The sequence below is a fragment of the Alligator sinensis genome, unplaced genomic scaffold (genome assembly GCF_000455745.1).
Source record: "Alligator sinensis unplaced genomic scaffold, ASM45574v1 scaffold1186_1, whole genome shotgun sequence".
NCBI lineage: Eukaryota > Metazoa > Chordata > Crocodylia > Alligatoridae > Alligator > Alligator sinensis.
In genome coordinates, this window is record NW_005843233.1 from 78,219 (window position 1) to 88,718 (window position 10,500).

Genomic DNA, 10,500 nt, shown 5'->3' on the forward strand with positions numbered 1-10,500 from the left:
CGTCCAATCTGCAAAGCATCCCTGGCTACCTGGGCCCGCGCGCAGGGCCGGGTCTTCCCCCCCCTGCCCAGGTGACCAGAGCATCGCCTCCCAGGCACCAGGCTTTTGTCTGCAGACAAGGAGCGAGATCCCCGCTGTGAGAGATTCAACAGCAGCCTCTCAGGCTGGCTGAGACAGATCTCTGGAGACGGGCACCGACGGGGCATTTCTGCCACACACTTACCCCCTGGCCATGCGGAGCAGAGGGGTCCCACGCGCCGTGCAGAGCTCAGGGCTGGCCCTCCCCTGCTCTCCCCAGGGCCATGGGCAGGGCTGGCTCTGGCCGGGCTCCCGCAGGCTGTGGGGTGTGGGAGGAGCAGCTCTGGCTCCATGCTGCACCTTGGCCCCTTCCCCCAGCCCCTCCCTGCCACATGGGGAAGGTGAAAGCACAAAGGCACGGCCCAGGGATCCATGCTGCCTCGCAGGAGAGGACACAATGACGGTGCCAGGATGGCGTGGAGTCTCAGCCCTGACCCTCGGGGTTGTGGGCCTGCTCCTGAGTCTCCTCTTCCCGAGGCAACCAGGTAAATACCGACCCCTGCTCTGCTGGGGCGAGGGGTGGCAGGGCCGGGCTGCGGTGGCCGTGTTCAGCCCAGTGCAGGGGCAGCCAGGTGCCACCTCGTGAACACACCTGGAAAAGAGAGATCCCGGTGCCCGCATGTTTGCAGAGAATGGCCCGGGTCTGGGGGAGCCGTGGGCCCATAGGCAGATTAATGGATGATCTAGCTGGGCACGAGCCCAGGGCCCACTACCAGTTCAGGGCCCGGGATCCTCACCAGAGGAAAGTGAAAGCTCTGCTTTTCTTGGCATGTTTTTATCTCCCAGCAGGTAAACAAAATGGCGCCAAGTTTTAAACCACGGCTTTCACATCTGCTTCCCTGCATCCGAGAGCAGGGACCCCAATTTCACCTTAGCCCTTGCAGCCACCCATCCCAGCACCACCCGGTCCAGTCCTGTACACGTGTGTGGTCGCACAAACACAGCCAGGCATCAGCACCCGCCGGTCCATGCAGCAGGGGCCAGGCGGGGGCAAGACAGAGCCGTGGGTGGCTGGGTGGGGAGGGAGTATTGGGGAGGGGGCTGCCTCAGAGTGATGGAAAGGGGAGGAGGGGGGAGGTCCTGTGAGGCGAAGGGATGTGGCTGGGGGTGTGTGTCTCCAATTCTTTCTGTCTCTGTGCGCTTGTCTATGTGTCTGTGCATCTGTGTGCATCTCTGTGCATGCACATGTCTGGGCACATGTTTGTGAGTACATGTGTGTGCATCTGTGTGTGTGCCTGTGTGTACATGCAAGTGTGCGCATGTGTCTGCACATCACTGCCTCTGTGTGTGCATCTGAACCTGTACATCTGTGTGTGCATTTTTGTGTGCATCTCTATGCATTTGTTTCTGTATGTGTGCATCGGACTTTGTATGCACCTGTATGTGTGTCTATGTATGTACATCTGTGAGTGTATGTCTGTGTGTATGCCTGTGTTATCTGTGTGTGCATGCATCTGTGCATGCATTTGTGTGCATGCATGCATGTGTGTGTGCATGTGTCTGTGTTCATGGCTGGGAGAGAATGTTTGTGTCTGTGTGCCCATGTGCAGAGTAGAGTGTGCACCCATTTGCATGCATGCCTGTGTGCATGTGCCTCTGTGTGTGTATGTGTGTGTATTATACAAGGGTGCCTGTGTGTTTGGCCATAACGGGGGAGGTGGGGCAGGGAGCAAGGAGAAGAGGGGGCATGTGCCCACCCACCCCAGCCTCCTGTACATGCACCTGGAGGGGAAGGGTCTCCTTTCCCTGCAGCCCAGCTTCCATGAGGGGAGGGGGCCTGCAATGTTGTGTTTGTCCAGGATTCCAGGACACATTAAACCGCTGCAGCTTTGGTGTCCCATAAGCAGGGGCGGTTTGGGGTGCTAGTAAGTACAAAACCCTAAGGTGATCTCAGCACAAAAAGCACATCCAGCACTTTCCCCTGCTGGCACCCAGGGGCCCTGGTGTGCAGCTGGGGACAGAGCAGCCTGGCCAAACCAGGCAGACAGCCTGGCACAGAGGACAGTGGTTGGCAAAAATGTCCCCGAGCATTGTCCTGGCTCTGGCAAGTAAGCAGGGCCGGAGGAGTATGCAGGAGGAGTATGCAGGGTCTGGAGTGGCTGCACCATGGGACGATGTCACGGACTCAGCTCAGTATCTTTGTGTGAAGTCAAATCATGCCCAAAGCGCAGCAGGCTCCTGCCCCCAGCCCAGGGTCTGCCCTGTGGCACCAGGTCCCCGCAGGAATCGGCCTGTCCCAGTTATTGTCTCCCCTGTGCCTGGCCCGGCCCCACGGGGTCTCACGGCTGCTTCCTCTCCCCTGTGCAGGTCCCAAGGTGCAGGTGACCACGGCGCCCTCCTCCTGGGCCCGCCTGGGCTCGGGGGCCCTGCTGCATTGCCGGTTCTCTGTTGAGGGGCCAGTGGCCCTGGACTATCTGCGGGTGCAGTGGTATTTAGGGGAGGTGAAGGTGGTGGGGGGGGTAAGGGGGCCCTGGTACGCCGGGGGCGGGAGCCAGGCCCAGTCCGGAGTCAGCCTGCCATTGGAGAAGGAGCTGCAAAGCGGAGATGCCTCCCTGTCACTGGCTACAGTGATGCCATGGGATAAGGGCATGTACAAGTGTGTCGTGTGGCACAGGAAACATCAGCACCAGGGGAAGACCAGACTGCACCTGCTCGGTGAGGACCAGACCGGGGCTCTGGGGACAGCCGTGGTCGTAGCAGACCCATGGCACAGCTGTACAAGGGGGCAAGTGTACGATGTGTTTCAGACATCAGGGGTCTCTTTGCCATGTCCTGTCCCACCCTGGCCATAGGGAGGGCCCTGAGTCTCTAACCAGGAGCACTGGGAAGCCTCATGCTGGGGGCCCATGTACTGGTGTTGCGTGCCAGCTGAGGGAGGCACAATCTCCTGCTGCCAGACACACGGGCAGCGCTGTCCTCTTCTCTTTGTTTCTTCCAAACCCCCCAAGCCCACAAGGCTCCTGTGCCACCTGCCCGGGGGGTCTGTCAGTTGAACATCAGCACTGACAGCGGGCCAGGCCCCACATGGCCTCAGTGGCTCAGCGCCAGTCCAGCCCCACAGAGTGACTCCCACAACCCCTGTCCCCAATCCAGCATGGTGCAGTGACTCTCTCCTTCCCAGTTGGCCCAACAATCTCCATCCCAAGACAACCAGCTACGGTTGGTGTGGAAACCTCTCTTCTGTGCCACGTGACGGGGTCCTTCCCCATGGACGTGGACATGATGTGGCTGAGAGATGGGGAGGTCCAGAAGGGCTTCACTCGCTCCAGCAGCAAAAGGAAACTGGATGAGACCTTCAGCCTCACCCTGACCTACACCTTCACCCCCGACCTGCACGACAGTGGCAGCGTCTTCTCCTGCTGTGTCCACCATGAGGTTCTGGGGCAGTCACTGCAGGAGGACATCACCCTGGACATCCTAGGTAAGGGCCCGTGCCAGGATCTTCCTGCTGCTCTGACTCCAGACACAGAGGTGCTTTCCTTGTCCCCTCTCTGCGATAGCACAGAGATGCTCCAGGCCAGCGTGCAGCGAGCGCTGAGCTGCAGACCAGCATGGTGTGGGGCTGTATTAGGCAGTAGGAATCCTCCTTGTCTCCTGGAGGAGATTGAGCACAAAGAAGAAGAGGAACTCAGGCCTGGAGGGGCATCCAGGATCCCCCACCCAATGTTGGGGCAATTCATTTGCCCCTCCCCGAGGCAGCACAAAGATGCTCCAGGCCAGCATGCAGCCAGTGCTGCCTGCAGACCAGCATGGTGTGGGGCTGCATTAGCTAGCAGGAACGCTCCTTCTCTCCCAGAGGAGCTGGAGCACCAGGGAGCAGAGGGACACAGGCCTGGAGGGGCATCCAGGCCCCTGCATTCCCAGTGTATGGCTGGGCTCAGGGATCCCCAACATCCCAGAGCAAACCCTGGCCCACAACTGTGAGCGAAGCAGCTGGGACCCAAAAGGTGCCAGGCCACATACCAGAAGTAGCCACCAGTCCACGTTGCCCAGTGCCCCAGCTGAGAAGGGCATGGAGGCGTCCTACTTAGGAGCTATTGAGAAGCATCACTGACAGTGCAGCCTGCCCATGCAGAGCCCCCAAAGTGCCCCCCAGTGCTGTCAGCTACCATCCAGCCCACCCAGCCCCATCCTCACCCCTCTCCTTGCCTTTACACCTGAAATGCGCTGGGTCACAGAATCACAGGAAATGAGAGCTGGAAGGGATCTCAGGAGGTCACATCTACTTCAACCCACTGCTTAAAGCAGAACCTGCCCGAACGAGATCATCCCAGCCAAGGCTTAGTCTAGACACGGCTTAAAAACCTCCAAAGATGGAGCTTCCACCACCTCTCTGGGTAGCCTGTTCCAGGGTTTCACCATCCTTGTGAGAGTTTTTTCCTAATATCCAACCTAAACTTCCCTTGCTGCAACTAGAGACCATTGCTCCTTGTCCTGTCCTCTGCCCCTACTGAGAACAGTCCAGCTCCATCCTCTTTGCACCTACCCTATAGGGAGGTGAAGGCTGCTATTCAATCCCCTCTCATACAGGGGGCACATGTACTAGCATTGCGTGCCGGCTCAGGGAGGCACAATCTCCTGCTTCTAGGCACATGGACAGTGCTGTCCTAGCCCCTTTGACCCTCCCAGCCCCACAAGGACCCTTGGACACCTGCCTTGAGAGGGGTGGGACTGTCCAGTGGTCATTGGGCTGACACAGGCCCAGGCCCCACATGGCCTTAGCAGCTCAGTGCCAGCCTGAACTGGCAGAGTACTTGCACACTCCCCGTCTTGGGTCCCGCATGGCACAGTGACTCTCTCCTTCCAGCTGCACCAACAATCTCCATCCAAAGACAACTGGGCATTGCAGATGCTGAGACCTCCCTCCTGTGCCACGTTGAGGGGTTCTTCCCTGAGGACGTGGACGTGGTGTGGCTGAGAGACGGGCAGGTCCTGAAGGGCTCCACCCGCTCCAGCCCCCAGACGAACCCGGATGGGACCTTCAGCCTCACCCTCACCTACACCTTCAGCCCCACACACAGTGACGCTGGCAGCAACTTCTCCTGCCATGTCCACCACGAGGCTCTGGAGCAGCCACTGCAGAAAGACGTCTCCCTGGACATCCGAGGTGAGAGCCTGTGCTGGGACCTGCCTGCTGCCCTGACTCTGAGCATGGAGGCAATTCCCTTGCCCTCTGTCTGAGGTAGCACAGAGCAGCTCCTGGCCAGCATGCAGGTGGTGCTGAGCTGCAGACCAACATGGTCTTGGGATGCATTAGCCAGGGGAATGTCCCTTCCCTCCCAGAGCAACTGGAGCAACAAAAAACAGGGAGATGCAGGCCTGGAGGGGCCTCCTGGGCTTCTGCATCCAGTCCCTTGCATTCCTGGTGCATGGCAAGCACAGGGATCCCCTGCATCCCAGAGCAAACCCTGGACCACAATTGCAAGGGCAGCAGCTGGGGCACAGAGGATGCCAAGCCATGCACCAAAGCTGAGCTCAGCCTGGTTTTCTCCTCCTAGTACGGAGCACAGATGTGGATCAAACCAGAACACTGATCATAGCCATCATAATGATAGCAGGAACTGTGGTCATCATAATCATTTTCTGCCATACAAATAGGAGAAAAGGTAGAGTGGGATGTTTCCCTTCGGCTGCATGATTACCAAAAGGGAGATGGGCCAGAGAGATGGGAGCATGACTAACACTGGGGGGAGGCGGGAGTGGGGAGAAGGTTTTTCTGTACTGGGATTTCCCCTCCCCACAGCAGGATTCACCCTCCACAGATTCCAGCCCGTCCCAGGCTGACCTGTGTCCTGTGTGTTCATTACCCTGATCCCAGGCTGGGCAGTCTTGTACTCCATCTCGGAGGTGGCTGGGCCAGAGCGGTGCCTGCTGGGCCAGGAGGTGACCCTGCACTGCTCCATGGAGGGGACGTTCCCTGAGGATGTCACCATCAAGTGGGAGTGGATCCACAGTGAGGAAAGGACCGTGCCTGAGAGCGACCAGCCACAGTCCCCATCCGCTCCCAGGGGCTGCAGAGTGACCGAGGAGAGAGCTGGGACCCGCCTCACGTCCTCCCTGACCTTCACCCCCACGCTGCAGGACGACGGGGCGCAGGTCCGGTGCATCTTCCTCCACGAGACCAAACTGATCAGAGAGGAGCGAGTGTCCCCGGAGATCCGGGTGTGGGGTGAGTGTCCAGTGTCCCTGATACCACCTCTGTCTGTGGCTACATCTGCTGCTGTCAGGGACAGATGAAACTAGAGACAGGACAACTCTTGAGGATTGGCAGGCCTGACCCCAGCCCTCAATGCACTGCCTCAGCCCCACACAGCCTGCTGGGGGTGCCAAACACGCATTGCACACAAGGAGGATCCCAGCATTCCTGATACCACCTCGGGCTGTGGCTACATCTGCTGCAGCCAGGGAGGGATGAAGCTGGAGACAGAACAACTCTTGAGGATAGGCAGGACTCATCTGGCCCTCACTGCACTGCCCCAGCCCCACAGCTCCTAGGGGGGCCCAACCATCCATTTCCCCCAAGCTGGATCCTATCAGTGCCTGGCACTAACCCCCACTCCCCACTGTCTCTCCAGCCCGGCCGCAGGTGTCTGAGATCCAGGTGTTGCCGGAGTGGGACCCCCGTGACAAGGTGCCGTTTGCTGTCCAGCTCCACAACTTCTACCCCAGGGAGGTGCCCCCAATCCAGTGGGGCTGGGACGGGGCCGGGAGCTGGAGGGAAGACCCCGCGCAGATAGACAAGAACGCGGACGGCACGTTCACCGCGACGAGCATCTGGAGAGTGCCCAGCCGGAGCCTGACCCGGCCGGAGCTGCGAGTGCGAGTGTGCGTCCAGCACGGCCCCGGAGAGCCCCCGAGCGAGAGAGAGCTCAGCCTGAGGGCCGCGGGTGAGGAGGGGCCGTGTCCTGGGGTCCCAGCCCCGCTGCAGGGGTGTGGGGTCTGTGTGGTGTGTGAGGGGCCGGGGAGCAGCCCCTGCCAGGCCGCCGCTCCCTTGACAGGGCCTGTCCCTGCCTCTGCCTGTTCCCTTCCCCAGGTCTCCTGCGGCCCCCGGACGTGTCCGAAATCTCCCAGCCTGAGTCCGTGGCCACGGGGAAGGGAGTCACCCTGAGCTGCCACATCACGGGGCATTTCCCGGGGGAGCTGAGCGTGACCTGGCTGCGGAGGCGCAAGGGGGAGGACACTGCTGTGATCCTGCGGGACTCGGCTGAGTGCAGGGTGGAGCCCGGCACGGCCGTCCTGGCACGGGACGGGAAAAGCTTCCAGCAGGAGACGAGACTCACCCGCTGGACATCCAGGGACCAGGGGGCAGAGTACATCTGCCGCGTGGGACACCTCGCCCTGGAGACCCCCACTGAGAGGAGCAGCAGTAAGCAGTAGGGGATGGGACAGACCCAGCATCTGTCCTGGGATAAGGGGCCTTGTGATGGGCCCTGCTCTGGTTCTGTTCATGGTTGGGCCACAGGGGACCAGACCTACCTTTAACCCAGCCCAGTTCAGAGGGGCTGTGACCCCCTGGCACTGTCTGACCCCTTGCTCTGGGCCCTCCCAGAAGCTGTCTGGGACAGGAGATGTCTGGGGCCACACTGGCTGGGAAAGTGGAGCCCACATTAGAGAGCCAGGAGCTGGGCTCGTGCCAACCAGGGCATTGGTGGCATGAGCCTGGGGACAGGGGCACCTTACTGACATGCTGCTCCCACCTGTTGCAGCCTGCCATCTGCACCTTCCAGACCAGGGGGAGGTCTCTCAGCTGCAGGACCTGGTCCCCAGGCAGCCGGTGACTGTGCAGAGCTTTGTATCAGGCTCCTACCTCAGGCAGCTGGTGATGCCCTTGCTGGGAAAGAGAGCAAGAAAGAAGGAGCCCAGGCCCCTGCAGAACTCAGACGCCCACCGTGTCCTCACCCCGGTCCCCAGCCGGGCACCAGTTGGGAAGTCCTATAGCATGGAGTCCAAGCTGTGTGTTCCCTCCATGGAGCCTGAGGAGGCTGGAGTGGAGAACCACGGCCATATGGAGCATGAGGCCCTGAAGGAGCCCAAGTCCAGGTCCAGCGAGCAGCTGCAACATCAGGGTAGGAGCACATGGGCTGGGTGGCATGGGGCAAGGCCAGGGTGGTGATGCCCAGGGCTTCTGCATCGTGCACCAGGTGCATAGTCCTGTCTAACAAGAAGCCCCCTTGGGTGGAGCATCCTGCCCCTGGTTCTCAGGTGTGGGAGGCATTTTCTGGGCATTTCATCAAGCGACCCACTCCGAGCATCCCAGGCAGGCAAGAGAAGGCACCAAGCACTGGAAGTGCAAAGGGGAACATGGGATCCTGTCATGGACCAGAGTCACAAGCAGTGACATACATGTCAGGGGATACTCCTGACCCCAGATTGAATCCCCAGCTGTGATCCTGTCTCCCAGCTGACTTGGACCTGCACTCCCCTGCATGCCCCAGCCCCCTTGCAAGTGTAGAGGGTCTTGTTATGCAGTGTAAATGGGCCCATGTGGCCCAGACAGCAAGTCCCAGGCTTGTTGCCTTTGTTTTCTAGGTCATTCAGAGTCCCCCAGAGCCTCCAAGAGCTGAAGAGGGAGGTGGCAGCCAAAGACAGAGGCAATGTCACCAGCACTGCATCTCTTCCCCACCCAGGAGATGCCAGGGATGGTGCCCACAGCTTGCCTGAGGGATCAAGGATGCTGGGCCCAGGGTCTCAGTTGTGGCTGGAAAATGGCTGGGTCATCCCCAGGCCTGCACTGGTGGATGCTGCTCCTTCCATCCTGCCTTCATGGGTGGCCTGTGTGGTGGGGCTGGGCAGGGAGCCCAGGGGTGAGGACTGTCTCTCGCTCTCTGTCCATGGGGTCCCTGTCCATGGGCTTCCAGAATAAAGATGAGAGTGCTGATGTTTACCCACTTCCCTGAGTGGATTTAGGAGCAGGCTGGTCAGGGCTGAAGCCTCCAGATCCTCTTTATGGTGCTGTGGGGGTGTGGGTCTTTGCAGCTCGGCACAGACATCAGGGACTGGGGCTCTCCCAGCCACAGGGGTGCATCCATGTGTGTGGCCAGCTCGCTAGCAGGGCACGGTTCTGCCTGGGTAGGACAGGAGCTCCCCCAAGGCCCTGTGGCTCAAACACTGGCAAGTGTCCTCCTTCCCATGCACCAGTCTGGGGCTTCACTTCCTCCCCAGTATCACAGGTACCTGGGCCAGGACTAGGTTGCACCCATGATGGGGAGAAGGGATTGCTCTGGGCTCTGCCTCTAGCTTGCTCCTTCCTCCTCTAGGCTCTGTGTAGGTAAGATGGGGCATCTGATCCCTAATGTGGAACTCTGCTCAGATGAGAGAAATCAGAACTGATTTGGCTGATTTGTGCCAAGACACAACACTTACAAAAAAAGAAACCAGTCCCCACCTGGCTCATCCATCCTGGGTTCAGATCCCAGTGCTCTGGGCCCTGCCAGGAGCAGGGTTTTTCTGCCTGAGGCCAGGGCAGCACTTCCAGGGCAGTGGGAATTCAAATGCCCTGAAATTAAGCTGACCCTGACCCTAAGAACAGGGGCACGACCCTCTCTCCAGGACCCTCCAAGGTTGAGTGCAGGCAGGAGCACTGGCACAGCCCAGTGCCACCCCCAGCCTGGGCTGCAACCATGACCTTGGCCAGGCCCTGCTGGGTTTGCTGGCTGAATGGAGCAGCACTGTCCTGGACATTTGGCCCCACGTGCCGTGTCTACTCCCAGCTGCACTGGGAGCCCAGGGCAAGGGCAGAGGTGGCAAAAGCAGTGGCTGCCCCTAATACTGTCCTGTCTGCTAGTGAGAAACTTTTTCCTAATATCCAACCTCAACTTCCCATCCTGCAACTTGAGCCCTTTACTCCTTGTTCTGTCATCTTCCCCACACTGAGAACAGTCCATCTCCATCCCCAAACCCCACCTGAAGACTGCTAAGTCTCCTCTCAGTCTCCTCTTTTCGAAACTAAATCAGCCCAGGTCTCTCAGCCTTTCCTCATAAGTCATGTACTCCAGCCCCTGAAGTATTTTTGTCACCTTCCACTGGACTCCAATGTGTCCACATCCTTCCTGTCGTGGGGAGGGGCAAAACTGGACACAGGACTCCAGATGTGGCCTCCCCAGTGCTGAATAGAGGGAAACAATCACTGCCCTCGATCCACTGGCAACGCTCCTGCCAATGCAGCCCAGGATGCCGTTACCCTTCTTGGCACCAAGGGCACACTGCTGGCTTCTGTTCAGCTCCTTGTCCCCTGTCCCCCCAGGTCCTCTTCTGCAGGGCTGCTGCCCAGCCCGTCAGCCCCAGCCTGCACCGGTGCAGGGGATTGTTTTGTCCTAAGTGCAGGACTTTGCACTTGTCCTTGCTAAACCTCATGACTCATGACCTCCTCCAATTTGTCCAAGTCACTCTGAATCCTACCCCTACCCTCTTGCATATTTACTG

At 59.6% G+C, this 10,500-nt stretch overlaps 1 protein-coding gene across 1 annotated transcript; it reads left to right on the forward strand.

Annotated features, from left to right (window-relative positions):
* The first annotated feature begins 441 nt into the window (after positions 1 to 441).
* Positions 442 to 8,754, forward strand: LOC102385887. Its single transcript, XM_025194528.1, has 10 exons — positions 442 to 563; positions 2,386 to 2,733; positions 3,200 to 3,499; positions 4,886 to 5,185; positions 5,577 to 5,684; positions 5,897 to 6,247; positions 6,654 to 6,965; positions 7,112 to 7,444; positions 7,785 to 8,144; positions 8,608 to 8,754. Exons 1-10 carry the CDS (start codon positions 476 to 478, stop codon positions 8,640 to 8,642), a joined length of 2,535 nt encoding a protein of 844 aa, XP_025050313.1. The 5' UTR covers positions 442 to 475; the 3' UTR covers positions 8,643 to 8,754.
* The last annotated feature ends 1,746 nt before the right edge of the window (positions 8,755 to 10,500 follow it).

Bases quoted from the DNA above. Each gene is read 5' to 3' on its own strand.
- LOC102385887 (XM_025194528.1), top strand. From the start codon at position 476: ATGACGGTGCCAGGATGGCGTGGAGTCTCAGCCCTGACCCTCGGGGTT. The intron at 3,500-4,885 runs GTAAGGGCCCGT...CTCTCCTTCCAG, and splicing joins CATCACCCTGGACATCCTAG to CTGCACCAACAATCTCCATC. The intron at 7,445-7,784 runs GTAAGCAGTAGG...CACCTGTTGCAG, and splicing joins CCCCACTGAGAGGAGCAGCA to CCTGCCATCTGCACCTTCCA.